General features: G+C 40.3%; 1 protein-coding gene across 4 annotated transcripts in view; it reads left to right on the top strand.

Moving 5' to 3' along the window:
- Positions 1–21,224, top strand: part of MYO1B (myosin IB) — a 187,584-nt gene that overhangs the window by 78,826 nt on the left and 87,534 nt on the right. For all 4 annotated transcript variants that reach the window (XM_019462617.2, XM_053906819.1, XM_053906817.1 and 1 more), the window contains exon 4: positions 7,249–7,343. In XM_019462617.2, coding sequence (XP_019318162.1) covers positions 7,249–7,343 — 95 coding nt within the window. The remainder of the gene's footprint in view (positions 1–7,248; positions 7,344–21,224) is intronic.

Below are 21,224 nucleotides of genomic sequence, written 5' to 3'. Positions count from 1 at the left end.
CTGTTACTTAAAACATTATAATACAAGTGACTCATTTTATATATACAAGACATTCAGATACCGTGATTTTTGTCATCTTGGTGATTACCTTTGATTGTTAAAGATTAAAAAATATTTTTGGCCCATTAAGAAATGGTGAGAGACCAGGTGTACATTGAGGTTGACTCAGCAATCTATGGAATTTCACAAAAATCCTGTGGGAGTCTATTTTTCAAGAACCAATGTAATTCTAAAGGAAGAAGAAACTTTTTTGTGCCTATTTGTCATATCCTATTTTAAAGCCTGACTTTTGAGCTTTATTTGATGCTTTACTTTTGTCACTTTAGAACAGATGTCATCTTAAAATGATTCATCCCTGATGAGATTATTTCTGTTTGGTAGCTAATAGAAACAGGCCCTTTCCAATTGTGTAGCGAAAGAAAGCTGTGTGGCTACTTAAGTTGAGGATATACAAATGTCTATGAATTTGGAAAATTAAGTATTGATTAAAAAAAAAGTGTTCTTACAAAAATGATTGTAGCTCATATTTTTAAGATAATTAAGTCTCACCTGCTCTCTGCCATATGCTGTGCCATTGCATAGCATCCCTCTTAGGTGACAACTAGGGACTTCTTTGAGTTTAAATATATGAAAAAAAGTACAATATTGTATTTTTAAGCAATTGCTTATTTTAAATCTTATTTCCTTTCAGCCTATCTATGTCTTCCTATTTTAAATGTGGCTCCTATGGGCAACATATAGGTGGATTTTGCTTTTGTATCTGTTCTAACATTCTCTGCCCTTTAATTGGAGTATTTTTGTCCATTAACATTTAATGTAGTTACTAATATGGTTGAATTTAGGTCTACCTTTTAATAATTTATTTTCTGTTTGTCTCCTCTGTGTTTATTCCTCTTTTCCTGCCTTTTTTTGGATTATTTGAATTTTTTTTTAGAATTCCATTTTAATTTTTTAGTTGCTTTGCAGCTCTTGTGTTATTACTTTAGTTGTTGTTCTAGGCATTATAATACACCTTTCAGGACTGTTATTGAATTAATACTGTATCACTTTATGTAAAATAAAGGAACTTTGCAGCCATTTGAGTCCATTTACCATCCATCTCCCCTGAACCTATTCTTTATGTTTGTTTTCATCTTCTGTCCTTTTTTACTTATAGTGTACATTTTGCCCATTGGTATTTATTTTGAAGAGAGACTCATTTTTGTTCTCTATCTTCTGTTGTTCTGAGGCTTGAGTTATGAGGAATGCTCACTGATGACATGGCTATGGAGGATAACTGTACTGTGAAAAATATGTTAAGTTACCATGTCTGGCATAGGACAAGAATGCAATAAAGCTTTCCAGGATAAAAAGTTATAGTAACTTGTAATAAATAACTACAAACACTTATTTTCCCTGAAATTCTTTCTTCAGATGTGATATGATGAATGTGTGGTGGTAGAGCATTACACTAACTTAACAAGGTGATATTTTTCAAGTGGGTGAACATTTTCTGAATTACAAACAGGAGGGGGGCGCCCAGGGGGGTTCAGTTGGTTGGGCGTCTGACGTCGGCTCAGGTCATGATCTCACGGCTTGTAAGTTCGAGCCCTGCATCAGGCTCTGTACTGAGAGCTCAGAGCCTGGAGCCTGATTTAGATTCTGTGTCTCCCTCTCTCTCTGCCTCTCCCCTGCTTGCTCTCTGTCTATCTCTCTTTCAAAAATAAATAAACATTAAAAAAAAAAGAATAAGAGGCAATGATTGATGTCTGCAATAATGTTTTACATGGAAGGCCAACACTGAGGAGGGCACTTGGTTGGGATGAGCACTGGGTGTTGTATGTAAGCCAATTTGACAATAAATTATATTAAAAAAATAATAAGCCAACAAATCAACAAGCCTCAACGTTTCCATGTAATACACTCCACACATAATTCCCTTTCTCCTTTTCCTTTTCTCCCCTGTTCTTCTCGTGGACTGTCTCAGCCCTTGAATGGAGTTCAGTATGAAGTTAGAAATTGGTGGAACACTTGAAGGTTAGGAATTTTTAAAAAAACACTTATTAATTTTTTTTTTGTTATGTAATTTTAGAAGAACGTACGGCTGAGCCAGAGCTAGAAAGAGAAGAAATAGTTGAGATTTGTAGATCTAAATTGTAGATGAGAATTTTGAGACAGGTGATTTTAAGAGGGTTAAAATCAGAAGCAGAATTTCCCTAGTATGATTCTAAAATATTCTAGAATTCAGGATTAGGTGAAAGGGAATACCATCTTGAGAGCTTTTGAAGAAAATGACATGAAACAAATAGATAGTAACAGTTTCGTACATTCAGTAGAGTTTTCTTAGACAAATTTTGTTCTGCTGAACTTTGGCTAATGGAGATAACAAACTAACGAAATGGATCAGACTGTTTTGGGGAAAAGATCTCAAGCGACTCATTATGAGGGAGCCAGAGACAGTGAAAAATAGAGATCTGCTTGGAAGAACATTGGCTTTAGGTAGTGGTGGTGATGTATTTTGTGTGACATCTTTCCTGCTTTGCATTGTAGATGAAATAAACTTAGAAAGCAGGTGGCAGGGTGGAGAGCCTAGAGTTTTGGGGAAAAAAGCCCTGCTGTCCCCTTTGATGACCATAAAAGCAGAACCGCTGTGGAGATGGACATTCTGAGCAGAAATAAGATGGAGGAGAAGCATACGTACCGGCTACTTAATTTTTCAACGTGCAACCCAACATTGCGCCCCGACAGAAAATAACAGATGACCCAAACCAAACATCTAAAACCGAAAAGCAAGAGATACATACAGCTCAGCTGTTTGGAAATGTGCCGTGAGCATGCGTGGTGGTGTTCGGGAAAGTTTGGCTCTCAGCTAACAGCTGTGCAGCTGACCTGGAAATGAAGGGGGGGACTTGCTTTCAAGCGTCAGGCTGTCTCTATTCTTAGAGCTCAACTAGAAGACAGAAGAAGTGGGTGAAACCCACGCTCTTGATGTGGTGGCATCAAACCCATGCTTGCCCCTGACGTTATCGTCACTGCGTTATAATAAACCATTCATTTCTGCGTGTGGTAAATAACAATGCTGACATGCTCACAAAATAATGTGAAGCATATGGGTCACAAGTGTTTTGAAGGAAAAACTTTTCTAAAGATTTATTTAGGTTCCTTAATTACAGAGTGGTTTGGAAGACTGGCATGTGGTTTCAGTTTATAGTTATAAATGTTGGCCGTGGTGATGGGTACCTGCTAATGTTGCCGGAGAGGAAGAGAACAAGGCGGGGGGGCAGGGCTTATGTCCTTCATGGTCTGCCCTTCGGTCATTTTTTTAAATAAGTGAAGTCAAGGTCTGAGTTCATACGAAGTACATATACGATCGCATTTATAGTGTGCCTGGGCTGGGTGTGCCGACAGTCCCAGCCCATTGTTCCAGTGCTTGAGTACTTCAGTTGATAAATTTTCATGGCCGTCTAGAGTCTCGAAAGAATAACTCTCCCTTTTAGCCTTTATGTTAAAATATACTCCATTGTAAATCAAACCCAGTTTTGGGGGACAGCAGTTAACTATTTCTGTCTGGACAGACAAGAAAAAAACTAAGCATTCAGCATAAGTGTTTTGATGTGACATAAACTCATGGCAGGGTCATTTGGTGATCTTCTAAAGCCTTGTGTATGTGTGTTTATGTGTGTTGTGTGCACACACACAGTCATATATTGTTATTCATGTTAGAAATAATTTTGAATCATTGATGGTGTAATATTTAAACCTAACTTGCAGTCTTAGGAGCATAGGAAAGGCTTGTGTTGAACAACCCATGAGGAAGTCAGTGAATATGTACAGTGAATATATGTGTGTGTGTGTGTGTGTGTGTATGTATATGTATGTGTATGTGTATATGTATATGTATATATATGTGTGTGTATATATATATATATATACACACACCATATATGTATATATAGTAGGAAAAGTTCATTTGTATTTGCCATAATGTGTTTTCCTGCATTTCTTGCCAGTGATGATAATGATAGTGGCATCTCTGAACTGTTGTCTGGAGGTGAGAAGAATGGCAGGGAGAGTGAAGCTAGTAAGAAATCTAAGCTCTGCTTTTCTTTCCTGCATGAAGGTCATAAGAAGAAATGACTTTCCTGTTTACCATTCTGCGGGGCTCACTCCAATAGTGACTTACTTTGTTGATATTTGGAGAGAATTCACTCATCTATTCTTTCCTATTTGCGTATTTTTGGCGTCTTATGCTTGTAACTCTGCCGGACGGCACAAAGATTAACTAGAAAAAAGGCGGTGCCCTAGAGGAGCTTACCTCCTGGTAGGGGTTGGGAAGATGTGTACATAACTGATTGTAGCACAGAAAGAATTCACACATTTATTTAGGGCTTTATAACACTTCCAGAGCTTTTATACACCTTTCTTTAACCTTCTAAGCTGAAGTATGTGGTATGTGGCTCTGTTCTCCAATTGGTACGTGAAGAGACTGCCATGCAGCCAGGGTGAGGGACTGGCCTCACGGTCATGTAGGTGGGGAATTGTGGATCCCGGGCCTAGAGAATCCTACCGAGGGTGTCTTCTGTTCCCACAGTCATTGTATTTTTCACTGTCCTTACTGTGCATTGGTGTGCGCAGGGACATGCTTGTTTTTACCTGAGGACATCAGAGAACACAAGAGAAGGAGGAGCCCCGCTGAGTGGTCTAAGGGGGTGAGCAAGGTGCTGGTTAGATAGGGAATGGCTGAGAGGGATTTGAGGAGAGGGTAAGACCTGCTGGGCAGAAGATCACCCCGTGCACTGGTCTTATAAATGAGCTAAAGCCACCTGCTACTCAAAAAAGTCCCTTGTGCCAGAGAGTTCCATTATTTTTTCCTTTCTCTTTTCATATTCATACGTTCATTCAACAAATGCTTTCAAGAATATACTTATTATGGGCAAGGGATTGGATTCATTGAAATGATGGTGACAGAATAAGGCTCATGGTGGCTCTTTGAGGTCCCACAGTAGCTCTGCCAGAAGATGAGATCACAGATAGCCCTAAGAGGATGTGACAAGAAGGGAAGAATGTGGTACACAGTATTTCCAGGTTCAAGTTATGACTGTTCTGGGAAAGGGGTCACGGACACGTTGTGTCATTTCTCGGTCTGAGTTGGATCATTTATCCTCAAGGAGGCCAGCGTTTACTTCATAGAGCTGTTTTAAGGATCAAATCTGATTATGAATATGAGCACTTCATCCTGCTCAGTAAATTGTCAGTATTAATGATGCTCCTACTCACCGTTTCAAGAAAAGCCGGTCGTTGACTGAAAGGCTTTCTGTGGTCTGGTCAGTGAAATGTAAACTCTCCCCGTATTGCCAGCCCTTCACTGGTGTTCCTTACTCCAGATTGGTCTCCTATGCACTCTTGTGGCCCTGCTGACCATGAAGCGCCAGGCTGTCAGGAGCAGGGATCAGTTCTGGCTCTACTGTGTCCCATCGGCAGTGTAACCTTGGCAAATTAGGTCTTTATTTTGTGCCACAGTTTTATCATCAGGAAGTGGGATTAATAATAACTTGCCCTTAGTAGTTTGAGTTAAAATGATTAAATATGAAGGGCTTGGAGACAGTGCTGGTAAGGTTGCCATTTTTAGCTCTAATTACTACCTGAATCCTACCTGATCCTGCCACTCTCCTGCTTACAGTCCCGGAGTGTGGCAACCTTATCATCTCTGCTCCAATTTGGAGTCTGCCCATCTATCTCCCTGGCTCATTGCTCACCCCTTCTTTATGTTCTGCCTTCCAGCAAGAAGGAACATCCACACTCTCGATTATTTTGTTTTTTGCTTTTTTGCCTAAAAGCCCTTAGCCTTGTTAATGTATTCCTTAGGACTGGTTTTCCTACTTCTGAAGAATCTGCGGCTCCCTTCCCCATCCTCTTGGGCCCCTGTCTTGTTCTGCAATGTTGTGCACATATCTTTCTCATTGCTCTTAACTTGTTGGGTTGCTGTTTTCTATTTGTATCTCTCTCCCCTGCTTTTGACCGAGAATTCCTGGAAAAGGGCTGAGTCTAGCTTACCTTTATATTTCCAGCATGTTCTTTATACAAGGTAGACTCTTGATAAATACTTGTTGATAAATGAATAGGGCTTTACCTTTTTTTTTTTTTTTTTTTTTTTTTTTTTTCAGTTTGAGAGAGAGAGAGACAGAGACAGAGAGAAAGGATCTTAAGCAGGCTACACACACAGTGAGGAGTCCCTGCTCAGGGCTCGATCACACAACCCTGGGATCAGGAGCTGAGCTGAAATCAAGAGTCAGAAGCTCAACCAACTGAGCCACCCAGGAGCCCCTGTTTTAAATACAGTATCATATTGTCAAAATTATTTCTCAGTTAAGGACGCCTGGGTGGCTCAGTCAGATGAGCGTCTGACTCTTGGTATCAGCTCAGGTCATGGTCTCACTTGATCGTGAGATCAAGCCCCGCATCGGGCTCTGCACTGACAGTGTGGAGCCTGCTTGGGCTTCTCTCTGCCCCTCCCCTGCTCATGCTCTCGCTCAGAATAAAAAAGTAAACATTAAAAAAAAAAGAAACCCAAACAATTATTTTTCATTTAGCTGGAGGGGGCAAATTTTACCTTATTTATAAATTTTGAGGCAAGGAAGATCAACCTGGGGACTGGCCTGGTCTTGATAGGGGGCCCTGTTGTCAGCACAGGGCCCTGTGAGGAGCTTGAGGGCCTAGGACTGGAGCAGACCCCTGGCCGACCCATGGTCCTCCTTGCCTCTGGTGGGCATTATAGTTTGTTATCTGTTTGTGAAGGCAGTAGTTCTGTATTTAGCTCAATGATGGTAGTATCAGCCATTTGGCATTTGATAGAACTTTTTCTAACATTCAAAAAAATTTTTTTGAAATTCCAGTGTATTGTCCTGAAAACCACTGCATCATCCAGTGTTGGGCATGTGATGCGACATTTTCTTCTTGGTTCTCTGAATTGCCAAGATTTTAATAAAATGAACCATAAGTATCACATGTGGGTTAAATAAAGCATATCTTTAGAGGACGGTAAGTCAGTACCACTTTGTTTACTAGAGGATGTGAAGGAAAAGGGACCATGGGCCACAAGGATGGATGGGTTTATTTATTTCCTTTAAGAATTTGAAGGAAATAAAATCTGACGTCTCGGCTTTCTATCTGCAGCATATCAGTGTCCTTTAAAGAGCCTCTAGTTACATCTCATAAACACATGAATAATGAGCTGAATTTTAAGGACTTCTCTCCCATTCTCCCCTACAGCTTTGCCCTGTCAGATGAAGCATACAGGTCCCTAAGAGATCAAGATAAAGACCAATGTATTCTCATTACCGGGGAAAGCGGAGCAGGAAAAACAGGTAAGGCCAGCCCCAGCCTACCTTCCTTTCTCCTCTGTAGAAGGTCAGTGCTGCACAGATGATGGTATAGCAAAGAGGGCGGGGGCCTCATTAGCATGAAGCTGCACCGGGCCACTGTGACCGCTCCTTTGTGGGAGGCTGCTGATTCGGATCATGGAATGTTCTCTGGGAAGGACTTTTACCCCATCTCTCACATGACGAAACAGGTACCTGTCAAAGGGATTTCAACCAATATGGGAGTCTGTTTCTGGATTCTGGATCTTCTGGTGCAGTCTGAGCGCTTCAGGGTCTCTTACCTTTCCCGTAAGACACCAGACCTGTGAAGTCTTACCACTTCTGAGGAATGACAAATTGTTTGGGCTTTGGGAGACCACAGGCATATCTTATCTCTGCTAAAGAGTGAGGAGGGAAGGCACCAGAAAGATGCTTAATTTCACTCTAGAATAAAGTCTTTGAAGCCTAACGAATTGAGTATTTCTATATATTTTTACATTTATTTCTTTATTTAAGTGTTTGTTTATTTTTGAGAGAGAGAGAGAGCATCAGCTGGGGAGGGGCAGAGAGAGGGAGACAGAGAATCCAAAGCAGGCTCTGCATTATCAGTGCAAAGCCCAGTGTGGGGCTTGAACTCATGAGCCGTGATATCATGCCCTGTGCCGAAGTCAGATGCTCAACCCTACTGAGCCCCAAGATTTTTCTATATATTGTTAGATGGATTGGCACCGTTCCATAAAACAAACCCTCGAGTGGAGAGATTGTGCTGTTTTTCATGTGCTTTTAATAAAAACAATTTGTATGATTGATGTTCTCGAGTGAAAAGTAATTTCACACATGATGCCCAGCCACCTGGAAAAGGTCCGAAAGAGCTGTGCTCTCTGAGTCCAGACTGGGACAGGTTGAAACTGCTGTTGTCAGTGAGCTTCTCTGATGGAAGTGCTAAGCCCTGAAGAAGGAGAATGGTGAGGGAGATGGTATTTTCACGATTTTATCTGTAAAATGTTCTTGTTTTATACACAAGATTCTGATGATTCTACTAGTTTGCCAGATTGGGATTTAAATGTTTGTATTTTGCTTGGCTAAGAAGTGATTAGATTAGCATACTTTGAGTCTCTGATTATTAAGAAAGTTGCCCATGGATATTTCAGTCAACTGACTGAAATGAGCCCCTCCTAAGATGTGCGCCTTTAAAATCTCACTATCGGCTCTGAGAGGGCTTTCCCTTCTGCACCTGTTCCTTCCTCCGCTCTCTTTAGGAGTATTCCCTCCCTGCCCCCAGTGTAGATAAGTGTATCCAACTACCTAGAGTACTTTAGAGAGATAGCAAGTACACACTTCCTTTGCGAGGTTCTAGGCCCTGGATGGGCAGAAATAGGCAAAGACTGGCATGTAAGAAGGTAAAGTAACAGAAGACCCAGTCTTGTATGGTTAGAAAGGATTGTAGGTGTAGACTACCTACTGTAGGGTCCTTCCCATAGAACTGCCAAGCTCCTTGTTTTATTTTCTTTTTTTGTTTTTTAAGTTTTTTAAATGTTTAATTTCGAAGGGGAGGGAGAGAGAGAGCACATGCGCACAAGCAAAGGAGGGGCAGAGAGAGAGAGAGAGAGAGAGAGAGAAACAGAGGATCTGAAGCAGGCTCTGCATTGGCAGCAGAAAGCCCCATGCAGGGCTTGAACTCATGAACCGTGAGATTATGACCTGAGCCCAAGTCAGATGCTTAACCAACTGAGCCACCCAGGCTCCCCCAAACTCCCTTGTTTTGTGGTGATGGAGGGATCACTGCTTTGTTTTGTTTTCAATTTTTTTAATTGTTTGTTTATTTTAGAGAGAGAGAGCATGAGCAGGGGATGGGCAGATAGAGAGGGAGACAGAGAATCTGAAGCAGGCTCCAGGCTGAGCTGTCCGCACAGAGCCCGATGCGGAGCTCGAACCCACTAACCATGAGATCATGACCTGAGCCGAAGTTGGATGGTTAACTGACTGAGCCACCTCGAGGACTCACTGCTTTGTAAAGCAACCTGCTAAATTTGTCATACAGATTCAGCTATCACAAGTTCTTTCTTACCTAGATTTGAATTCTGCCTCTACCTAGTGGCCTTAACTCTGCAGTCTGGAACCTTCCCAAATTAGTGTACTTTCTTTTCTATAGGACAGTCATTCGGTTATTTGAAGTCATCCATCATAGCTTGCTAGGTCTAAACATCCTTGGCCTTCAAAAATTTCTTGTGTGATGCACATTCATTTACTCATTCATCCAGGAAGTAATTTTTGAGTACCTTAAAGGAATACTAATAAGGTGAAAGTACTGTACTAAGTACTAGTGACACGTTGGTGAGCCAGACACCATCCTTGTCCTTATTGAATTTGTAATCTAGTGCAGGAGATAGACAATAGCACTCTGTTACATGTGCATGTACACAAGTATGGGTACTGTATATACACATATACCTATGTCGCATGTATACATGTAGTTTATATAGAAAAGGAAAAGTACGGGGTACTTATAAGAGCATATAATACGATCAGATCTCATTCTCAAAACCCTCACTATCATGGTCATATTATTCTGGAATGATCCCTGTTTGTCAGTATGCCTCATAAAATTACATCCCAAGGAGAGAAATAAACCGAATAAATACTTCAAGTTTGGTCTTGGTTATGGGGGAAACTGTTAGCTCTCTTAATATGGATACCAGGCTTCTGTTAATATAATATAGCGTATGTATTGAGTCTTACCAGTCTTCCCATCAGGCAAGATACTGTAGGTTTCTTGTATGTCAGCTTTTGGTAGGTCAGATGTGCTCAATCTAGTGTTGTCCAACAAAGTTATTTTAAGCTTACTGATGGAATCTTTATTTTTATAAATTTAGACCATTGTTAATAGCCTCTTGTGAAACTGACAAATTCTGATTCTGTTCCTTCCCGTAGAACCACTGCCATGCCACTGGGTAATAAGGGTGGCTGTCCTACATAAGTATTTCCATTGTGCTGGGCATTGTGCTTTAGTGTGTTACACATAGAAGTATTCTTCTTACCCCCATTTTTATCATGGGGAAATTGAGCCACACAAAGGTTAACCAAGTTGCCCAAACTTCCCAGTGAGTAAATGGCAGAGATGAGATTTTGAGCACAAGTAGTATATATAGCTCTAGAGTCCCCACTTTTCTTAGCCAGTTCAGCCTGCTTTAACAGCATACCATAGACAGGGCGGCCTAAACAACAGGTATTTCATTTTCTTTCTTTCCTTCTTTTTTAATGTTTATTTAGTTTTGAGAGAGTGAGAGAGCAGGGAAGGGGCAGAGAGAGAGGGAGCTATAGAATCTGAAGCAGCTCCACGCGCCGAGTCGTCAGCAGAGTCTGATGCAGGGCTCGAACCCACGGACTGCCAGATCATGACCTGAGCCGAAGTCAAGACACTTAACCTACTGAGCCACCCAGGAGCCCCCAGACATTTATTTTTAAGTCGTGGAGGCTGGGATGTCCAAGATCAAGGTTCCTGCTGATTTGGTTCCTGGTGAGAACCTTCTATCTGTTTCCTCACATGGGAGATGGAGATGGTGGGAGAGGGGGAGGGAGAAAGGGAGGGAAGGAGGGGGGGAGGGAGGAAGGGAGGGAGGGAGGGTGTGAGAGAGAGAGAGAGAGAGAGAGAGAGAGAGAGGAACACTAATCCCAGAGCACCTGGGTGACTCAGTTGGTTGAGCGTCTAACTCTTGGTTTCGGCTCAGGTCATGGTCTTGCAGTTTGTGGGATGGAGCCCTGCGTTGGGCTGTACTCTGGCAGCAAGGAGTCTGCTTGGGATTCTCTCTCTCTTTCTCCCTTTCTCTCTCTCTCTCTCTCTCTCTCTCTCTCCCTGTCTCTCTCTCCATCCCTCCCTTCCTTCCTCCCTCTCTCCCTCTCCTTCTCCCTCCCCTCTCTCTCTGACCCCTCTCCTGCTCTCCCACACACGTGTGCTGTCTCTCAAAATAAATAAATAAACTTACAAAAAAAAAAAAAAAAGAACACTAATCCCATCATTGGGAGTTTTTGAGCTTTTGAGGAACCTCTGTACTGTTCTCCATAGTGGTTGTACCAATTTACATCCCCTCCAAGGGTGCAAGGGTTTCCTTTTCATCACATTTTCTCCAACGCTTGTTGTCTCTTGCTTTTCTTCATTTTGGCCATTCTAACAAGTGCGAGGTGATAATTTTGTAACTCTGAATTGGAATTTTGAATTACATTCTTGAATTGGAATTTTGAATTACATTGCCCTGATAATTAGTGATGTTGACTACATCCTCAGGTCCTTGGTAGCCATTTGAATATCTTATGTGGGAAAATATCTATTCAAGTCCTTTGCCTATTTTTAATCAGATCATGATTATTATTTATTGCTATTGAGTTGTAGGAGTTAGTTACATATTTTGGATACATGATCAGATACATGATTTGCCAAGTATTTCATGCATTTTGTAGATTGCCTTTTCTCATCGATTGTTTCTTTGGCTCTGTAGAAGCTTTTTTGTTTGACGTAGTCCCACTTGTGTGGTTTTGTTTTTGCTGTCTGTGCTTTGCATGTCATAGCCAAGACAATATCAAAGGGCTAAGACCAATATCAAAGGGCTTTTTCCGTATGTTTTCTTGTAGGATTTTTATGGCTTAAGATCTTATATTTAAGTTTAGTCCATTTTGAGTTACTTTTTGTGAGTGGTATAAGATAAGGGTTCAGTTTTATTCTTTTGCGTGTGAATATCCAATTTTGCTGGCACCATTTATTGAAAAGACTGTCTTTTCCCCATTGAGTATTCTTGGCTCCCTTGTTAAATATTAGTTGACTGAACATACATGGCTTTGTTTCTGGGCTCTCTATTCTGTTTCTTTGGTTTATGTGTCTTCAAAAAAAATTTTTTTTAATGTTTATTTATTTTTGAGAGAGAGAGAGAGAGAGACAGAGTATGAGGGAGGGAGGGGCAGAGAGAGGGAGACACAGAATCTGAAGCAGGCTCCAGGCTCTGAGCTGTCAGCACAGGGCCTGACGCGGGGCTCAAACTCACAAACCATGAGATCATGACCTGAGTTGAAGTCAGACGTTCAACGAACTGAGCCACCCTGACGACTCTTTGTGTCTGTTTTTATGCAAGTACCATACTATTTTGATTACTATAGCTTTGTAGTGTGGTTTGAAATCAGGAATTGTAATGCCTCCAGGTTTGTTCTTCTTTCTGAAGATTGCTTTTGCTATTTGTGGTCTATTGTGTAGTTCCATATGAATTTCAGGATTGCTTTTTCTTTTTCTGTGAAAAATGCTATTGGAATTTTGATAGGGATTATGTTGAATCTATAGATTACTTTGGGTAGTATGGGCATTTTAATACTATTAATTCTTCCAGTGCACGAACACAGGATATTTTTCCATTTATTGTGTCTTCTTTAATTTTCTTTTACCAATGTCTTATGTTTTCAGTGAAGAGATCATTCACCTCTTTGGTTAAATTTTTCCTAAGTATTCTGTTGTTTTTGATGCTCTTGGGAATGGGATTGTTTTATTTCTTTTTCAGATACTTTGTTGTTAGCATAAAGAAACACAACTGATTTTTGTATGTTTATCTTATATCCTACAACTTCACTGACTTAGTTTATTATAACCTTTTTTTTATGGCATCTTTAGAGTTTTCCGTATATAAAATCATGTCATCTACAAAGAGACAATTCTACCTCTTTCTTTCTGATTCTGGTGTCTTTGATTTCTTTTCCTTGCCTAATTCCCCTGGCTAGGACTTCTACTGCTATGTTGAATAGGAGTGGTGAGGGTGGGCAGCCTTGTCTTGGGCCTCATCTCAGAGGAAAAGCTTTCAACCTGTCACCATTGAGTAGGATATTAGCTGTGTGCATGTCATTTACGGCCTTTATTATGTTGAGGTACATTCCTTCTATACCCAGTTAGTTGAGAGTTTTTATCATGAAAGGATATTGAATTTCGTCAAATGCTTTTATGCGTCTCTTGAGATGATCGGATGATTTTTATCTTCTTATTCTATTAATGTGATGTATCACATTTATTGATTTGCATATGTTTGAACCATTCTTGCATCTCAGGGATGAATACCACTTGATGATGGTGTGTGATCCTTTTCACAAGCTGTTGAATTCAGTTTGGTAGTATTTTGCTGAGAATTTCGGCATCTGTATTCATCAGGGATATTGATCTGCAGTTTCCTTGTAGTATCTGGCTTTGGTATCAGGGTAATGCTGTCCTTGTAAAATGAGTTTGGAAGTTATCTCTTCTTGAGTGTGTTGGAAGACTGAGAGGGATTGGTGTTAATTCTCCCCTAAACGTTTAGTAGAATTCACTAGTGAAACCATCTGATTTGGGGTTTTTCTTTTGGGGGGGGGGTTTGATTATTGATTCAATCTTATTTGATATTAATCTGTTTACATTTTCTATTTTTTATGATTCAGTCTTGGTAGTTTGCATGTTTCTAGGACTTATCCTTTTCTTCTAGGTTGTCCAGTTTGTTGGCATGTAACTGTTCAGAGTACTGTCTCTTCAGGTTCTTTGTATTTACATGATATTTGTTGAATGTCTCCTCTTTCATTTATAATTTTATTTATTTGAGTCCTCTCTCTTTTTTCTTGGTTAATATAGCTAAAGGTTTGTCAGTTTGCTTTATCTTTTCAAAGAACCAGCTCTTAGTTTTATTAATCTTTTGTGATTTTCCAATTCTGTGTTTCATTTATTTCTGTTCTAGTCTGTATTATTTCCTTCCTTCTGCTAACTTTGAGCTTAGTTTGTTCTTTTTCTGCTTCCTTGAGGTATAATATTAGGTTTATTTGAGGTCTTTATTCTTGTATGCACTTGTGACTATAAACTTTCCTCTTAAAAGTTGCTTCTCAAAAGTTTTGGTATATTGTTTTTCTGTTTTCATTTGTCTCAAGGTATTTTTTATATAAAAATTTTTAATGGTTTCTGTTGCACTAAAATAAATGTCAAATCCAGTGTGCTTGTTAAGGTTCTGTGTGATCTTGTCCCTACCTACTTCTGCACCTTTCTCTCATGCTTTTCTCCTTTTTGGTAATTGCACCGTGTGCTACTTTTTGTTAAAAATTTTGCTCTGTATTATATATAGATAGTATTATGGGGCACCTGGGTGGCTCAGTCTGTTAAGCGTCTGACTTCAGCTCAGGTCATGATTTTGTGGTTCGTGGGTTTGAGCCCCGCATTGGGCTGTGCTGGCAGCTCAGAGCCTGGGGCCTGCTTTAGATTCTGTGTCTCCCTCTCTCTCTGCCCCTCCCCTACTCATGCTCTGTCTCTCAAAAATGAATAAATGTTAAAAAAAGTTTTTTATATAAACACAGTATTTCATTATTTAGTGTCCCATCCGTTTTTAGATCATTCATCTGAATCTCTGGGTATGGGCTCTTAAACCTCTATTTGCTCAGAAGTTTGTGAGGTCTTTGTTCAGAACTCTTTCTTTATAGTAGGTACTTTAAGAGGACACTGGTGTCTTGGGAGAAAGTGTTTGCCTCTTTTCTATCACTAAGCAGTTCTTTCTTATGAAACAATTTAATTCTTAGAAGCAGTATAGCTTCTTGTTTGTTTCCAAGTTGACCAATGAAAATGGTAGCAAGGCAAGTTAAAAACTATGCCTCTTGACAGAAGGCATTTGTATTGGTGGTGTATCTCATGCCGCCTGCCCCTTCCCCCAATCCTTTTGACTGTATCTACAAGCCTACTCACTTCACACCTTTCTTTATATTTAAGTGTGAAGGAGGAAGAGATGAAAATATTCCTAAGCCTATTAATTTTTTTTAAGTTTTTACTCATTCTTCATCGTGACTAAAGATACATTTTTTGAGGGTCTGATTGTATCACTTTGTTCCTAAGTGAGTCATCAGAAGTGGGTTGTGGTCATTGGTTTGATTGGTGTTGGCCACGTCTTCATCTCCGCTGGAACATACATTCCATGAAGACAGCGCATCTGCTAATTAGCCATGTCAGCGTATGACCTTCTCCTCCTCAGAGTGTCGTAAACTGCACTGCTCCCTCCTGGAGAAAGATTCTATCGCCTGGTGGGCTCGTGTGTCTTCCTTATTGAAAAACCAAGTGGAGGTTGCTGGTACTATTTGAGAGGATTGGTGTTCATCCTTTTCTGAGAAAAACAAAAACGCCTCATTCCTCTGGGGGAAATCTAGTGGCGTGGAGTTCATTCTTCTTTTCTGTAGTTTTCTCTTCTCTTGATATTTTTTTAAATTAATAACTTGTCCTTTTGGTTTCAATATCGCATTCGCCACTTGGAATCCTTTTCTCCCAGTTGTCTTCCCTAGATTTAGTCCTTCCTTGGATCCCTTTGTTCTCTGTCATAAGAATAGACAGCTGCTTGTCAGGGCCTTTGCTTTTCCCCTCCAGTGGGGCCATTCTGTTTATAATAGAATAAAGCATTCTGGGTACTGCTTTGAGTGGGAATCTGGAGGAGGGTACCATACACATGCTAGGACAGCGCTTCTCAAACCCTCTACCGTGGAACACCAGTCTCTCTCCTTCCCAAATCTCTTCCTGACTGATGCCAGAAAAAGGAAATAAAGGTATGGAAGAACCAATCTCTAATTTTTTTTTTTTTTTTTTAGCTTAAACAGGCAAAATGAATCACCAAATTGCTGTAAAAACTTATGAGAGCCTACTCTCATGTGCAGACTGGTAACAGTCCATGGAACAACCAACTTTCAGTAGCACGGGGTTTTGGATCATACTTTGGGTAGTACTGCCTAGAGGTCGTTTGATGCATTTGTCTCCATTTTGATCCGCTGTGATTCCTGGGCCCTGTGATGCTTTGGTTTTCCATTATCACTAAACCTCCTAGTGCCAGGAGGTAGACCCTACTCCTGAGAGTTGCTGTTTTTCTTTTCTTTTCTTTTCTTTTCTTTTCTTTTCTTTTCTTTTCTTTTCTTTTCTTTTCTTAAAGTTTGTTTATTTTGAGAAAGACGGAAACAGCATGAGTGGGGGAGGGGCAGAGAGAGAGGGACAGCGAGAGAACCCCAAGCAGGCTCCACACTGTCAGCATAGAGCCTGATGCCGGCTTGAACCCACGAAGCTGTGAGATTGTGACGGAGCTGAAACCAAGAGTTGGACGCCTAACCAACTGAGCCACCCAGGCATCCCAAGAGTTGCTGTTTTTAAATATCCACTCAACTATGCTCTTTGGTAGCTGCTAACAAGTTCTTCCTTTTCATTTCTAGATCCCAGCAGCATCTCCTACCTCTGTCCCCAGGGACACATCGTGCTTTGCTTACTTATTCCATTTTTTCCTACTTTTCTTTCATTTTGAAAGCAGTGATACAAAAATTGCTTCAAATTTTATCTAGGTTTTAGTTGTCATTAGACTATACGTTCCAGTAAAGTATAGAATTTATGTATTAATTAATGTCTGTTTCATGGAGATTACTTCCGGGAAAATGAAGTGATGGAAAATAATACAGAGGTTGCAGCATGGTAATGTGAGGAATTTGGAGAGGGGGTTTAGTTATGTGGGGAAGAGGGATGCCAGGCTGTTTTTGAAATGTCATGTCATCTTATCCACTAAAATTGTTTCTGAGTACACAGTCACTAAAAATTTTGTTACTAATTAAATGAAAGAAGAAGAGAACTAATATTTATTGAGGGCCCAGAGTGTGCTATGTGCTTTATACGTAGTGTCTGTTTTCAGTAAGAATCTTTACTTGACAGCTTATACAGAAGTACCCTGCAGTATCAGAGGGCTTAGTTTATAAGAAGTAATTAATTTAACGAGGTTATAAACCCCCTTGGCAGATGATGATGTTATTGGGCTTAAGCATCGGGCACACTCTTATGCTGCATGATTATATAATGTGGGCACTCAGGGAGAGGCGTGAACTCTGAGTCCTTTGGGGCCCTATTTAATTCATTACTGCTGTGCTAAATAAAAAATTCATCATGCCTCATAAAAGTGCCCAAGTATTTCTAGGCAGTGAACTCAGAATTCACTACCGTGAATACAGATAGTTTATGGAGAATCATTCAAGCCCTGATGGGGGGCAGGGGGGCAGAACATGAAGGAATCATCGTAACTACATTTTTCAAAGACATCAAAATGAATCTGTGGGCCTAAGAAGATGATCCTGACGTGAGAAAACATTATGAATTATTTGGTTTCTAATTTTATAGTTACATTGGTTTCTAGGAACTCTCTAGCCGTCTGCTAAAAGAGTTATGGAGCCTGCCTTGCTCATTAAGACCTTTGGTTCTGAACCCCAAATGACCTTGTACTACTTTGCATCTCTTTACAGAGATATCACATCGAAGCAGAATAGCTAAGCAAACAGAAACCCCAAATACAGTGAGCTTTTGTTTTGTTTCTTCCCCATGTGAGAAAGGCCTCTCTCGATCCATGTTTTATATGAATTATCAGAGACCTTGTGGCCAACTCTCAGAAGCAAAGCCACTTGTGTACATAGTTGTATTTCAATAAAACGTGGCCTGTCATGACTCCTCTTAGAGTAAAGGCTGCGTTTCTCATTGCAAGACCCATGCGTTGTGTCCCATGCTTGGAACAGTTTGCGGTTGCCCATCTGGTTAGTTTGGATATGCTGCAGCTGGGTCATTTGACAGCATTGCAGACAGATGACTGCCAAGAAGGGTGTTCCTCCGTGTTGCAGCATCCTTGTTTCATTGTGCACAAGGGTGGCCTCGTTGACTTGGGGAGTCTTACTGTTGAAGTCCCTGGGCCAGCAGACCTAAGCTCAGTCCCTAGAAAAACTTGGGTATCCTAGCCAAGGAGATAGAGAGGTATAGGAGCAGATGAATCTGTCAGTTTTTTTTGTGTGTGTGAATGTGTGGCTCTCTCTGTTTGCTGTATGTGTACGTGTTATATGATCTATATGTGACACTGATGGTGTTGCGTGTGCAATGAACGGATACACGGATACCTGTTAATTCCTGGATGAATTTAGGAGAAATTCTGGGAAGAAAACCCAGAATAAGCCTTGCTTATATTCATACCTTAGAAAAAATAGTTTTTAATGTTTATTTATTTTTGAGAGAGAGAGACAGACCGTGAATGGGGGAGGGTAGAGAGAGAGGGAGACACCGAATCTGAAACAGGCTCCAGCCTCTGAGCTTTCGGCACAGAGCCTGACGCGGGGGTCGAACTCACAAGCCGTGAGATCATGACCTGAGCCGAAGTCAGATGCTTAGCCAACTGAGCCACCCAGGTGCCCCATAATCTTTATTTATTTTTGAGAGAGAGAGAGAGAGAGAGAGAGAGAGAGAGAGAGAGAGACATGGAGTGCAAGTGGGGGAGGAACAGAGAGAGAGACACACACACAGAATCCAAAGCAGACTTCAGACTCTGAGCTGTCAGCACAGAGCGCAACGTGGGGCTTGAACTCACAAGCCGTGAGATCATGACCTGAGCTGAAGTCAGAGGCTTAACCGACTGAGCCAACCAGGTGCCCCCATACTTTTTTTTTTCATGATACAGTGACTAAGTCCACGGGAGCTTGCTGTGAACATGCCCCGGTTTTGATGTTTTGGTGCAAATGTCTTTCATTGAAATGTTTGTGTTTCCCTTCTCATTCACCTACTGCTACTTCACGATGCTTTTGTTCATAAAAATATTACTATATAATTATTATGTAATAATTGCCTAATAACATATAATATATATTGTTCACAACCTTTTGCAAGGTACCAGAGAATACCGAGGTAAATTAGTTATCATGTGTTTCTTATCAGGAATTTAAAATGCCCAGAATCATAAACTGTCTTCTGTAACCCCTTTACATTGTTTGTCGAAATGAATTTTGATCTGGATCAAAATGTTGTAGGCCATTTTCCCATTAGTGCAGAGTGTCTATTAAGCCCTAGATGTTCTACCATTTTCTGGTGAGAAGAAATTTTTACTTTGAAGACTCAGTATTTTGTTTGTCTGACTGTTGATGAATTTTAGGGTTCAAGTTACATTCAAACATATATATGTACATAAATTTATATATGAGTGAAAGAAAATGATGAGCTGAGAATTGATTCTAAGCAAATGCTGTTATGTTTTGCCAGTTTTAAATGCCAGTGTACTCAGGGCTAAAATAGCAGTGCTTTTAGAATTTTGAGTACACGTGAAGAATATACCTTTTTGTCTCAAATAGAATCATTTTATATTTTTACAGTATACATGAAAGGCATTGTTGTTAGTATGATTACTGGATTAAAGTATCCACAGTCTGTGTTTCTTTGGAAAATGCTTATAATTTTATGCTGTGATTGCCAAGGTCATGGTTAGTTGGTTTCCGTTAACAGTCAACGTAACTCAAAAACTAGACTTTGAAATGCAGAAGATGATAATTCTTGATTCTTAGAAATCTATTTCATTCATAGAGGCTATTGCAGCAAGTTTTGATTTGGATAAATATCTACGTGAATGAAGATATAAATTTATTTGAACTTTAGCACAGAGGGGCCAAAGGGAAATGAAGCAGAAAGCTTCATGAGATGACTCTTATTTCCTGTTTCCAGCATGGTGAAATATTATGAGAACAGTCTTCTAAATGATGTTGGAGCTTGCAACTTCTCCTTACTGTTCTACTTAATTCTCTAAAGTAGTGAGTAGCTCATGAACTACTTAAGTTAAAGAGCAAGTATTATGTCAGGAAAAGAAATTATAAGTGTTGTCTCTGTGAGATCATGATACTGTTTAAAGAAAACTACTCTTAATCCTGGCTTCCAGAAATGAATTATTAAAATAAGCCCAGTATTAGATTTCCTGAAGATAGTGAAGAATTGAATGTACAAACTTTTTTTTAACAATTTAGGAATAAGTATCCTTGAACAGTATTTAAAAATTGTATTTGAATTACTTACATAGAGTCAGTAAAGGTAATTCCTAATTTCAGTGAAGTTAACTCATCTTTGTATCTCAGTAGATATTGTGAGTTTATATGCAATTCAACAGCTAGGTAATGTAAGTCCAATTCAGATTCCGAAAGATCTACATCTTGTACCGTTTTTTAACAGATTTGACTCTGAGAAAACTTGATTCTGTTTCATACTAGCCGTTAAAAATTCTCTGAGAGGCCAAGTCAATTACAACAGCCACCAGACAGATTTGATTCTTGGTTGATTCCCACCCTCCCCTCCCCATCCAGCATTTTGTTCTTTAGAGTCCATCCTGGACCAGAACAGGATTTCTAGAGAATTTGGTGTGGTCATGTATCTGAAGTTTGAGGTTTGGCTGCAGTGAGGTCCATAATCATGGGAATAAGCAAAACAGCTTAGCCTGGACTTCTGATATTTATTGTCAGTTTACCTAAAAGGAAACTTACCTTTTCACCTAAAATATGTTTATGTATGTGTGTGTGTCTAAGTGTAGTTGCCACTATCTGAGACAGGTTTTGTGCCTGTGAATGTTTTTAGTCTTCTAATAGTATACTAAGTCAAAAGGCCAGAAATTCTTGCCAAGAAAGAATATAGTAACCTATGTGAGGGTGTAGGTGAGTATGGGGAATGAAGGTAACACTGAGAAAGCAGAATGATGAGAAAGCAAGCCTGGAGGTGAGTTGCTTCAGAGGCCGGTACAGAGCTGGGACACGTGGGCAATTCAGGAGAGGTGGCCCCGAGTTGGAGACCTGTCGGCACTAGATGTCAGGAATTTATTGGGAGGGCAGCGTCACTTGAACTTGAAAGCCAGAGAGTCTAGAAAGAAAATCCCCTGATGGGACCAGAAAAAGAGTTCTAGTTTGGACTGATGGGCGGAGGGAATTGTGGCACCAGAAGTCAGAGGACATGTGATAACATATAAACCCATTGTCCATGTATAATTCCCCAGCTTTTAGAGACTTAAACCCCAAGAACAGTGGGAAATGTGGTTTGGGAACTTTACACAGTGGACAGTGTGTGAA

This window comes from Panthera pardus, unplaced genomic scaffold (genome assembly GCF_024362965.1).
Source record: "Panthera pardus isolate Hobbes unplaced genomic scaffold, ASM2436296v1 HiC_scaffold_10, whole genome shotgun sequence".
Classification (NCBI taxonomy): domain Eukaryota; kingdom Metazoa; phylum Chordata; class Mammalia; order Carnivora; family Felidae; genus Panthera; species Panthera pardus.
Note: the sequence above shows the minus strand (reverse complement) of the source record. Positions and strands in the feature narration are given on the sequence as shown.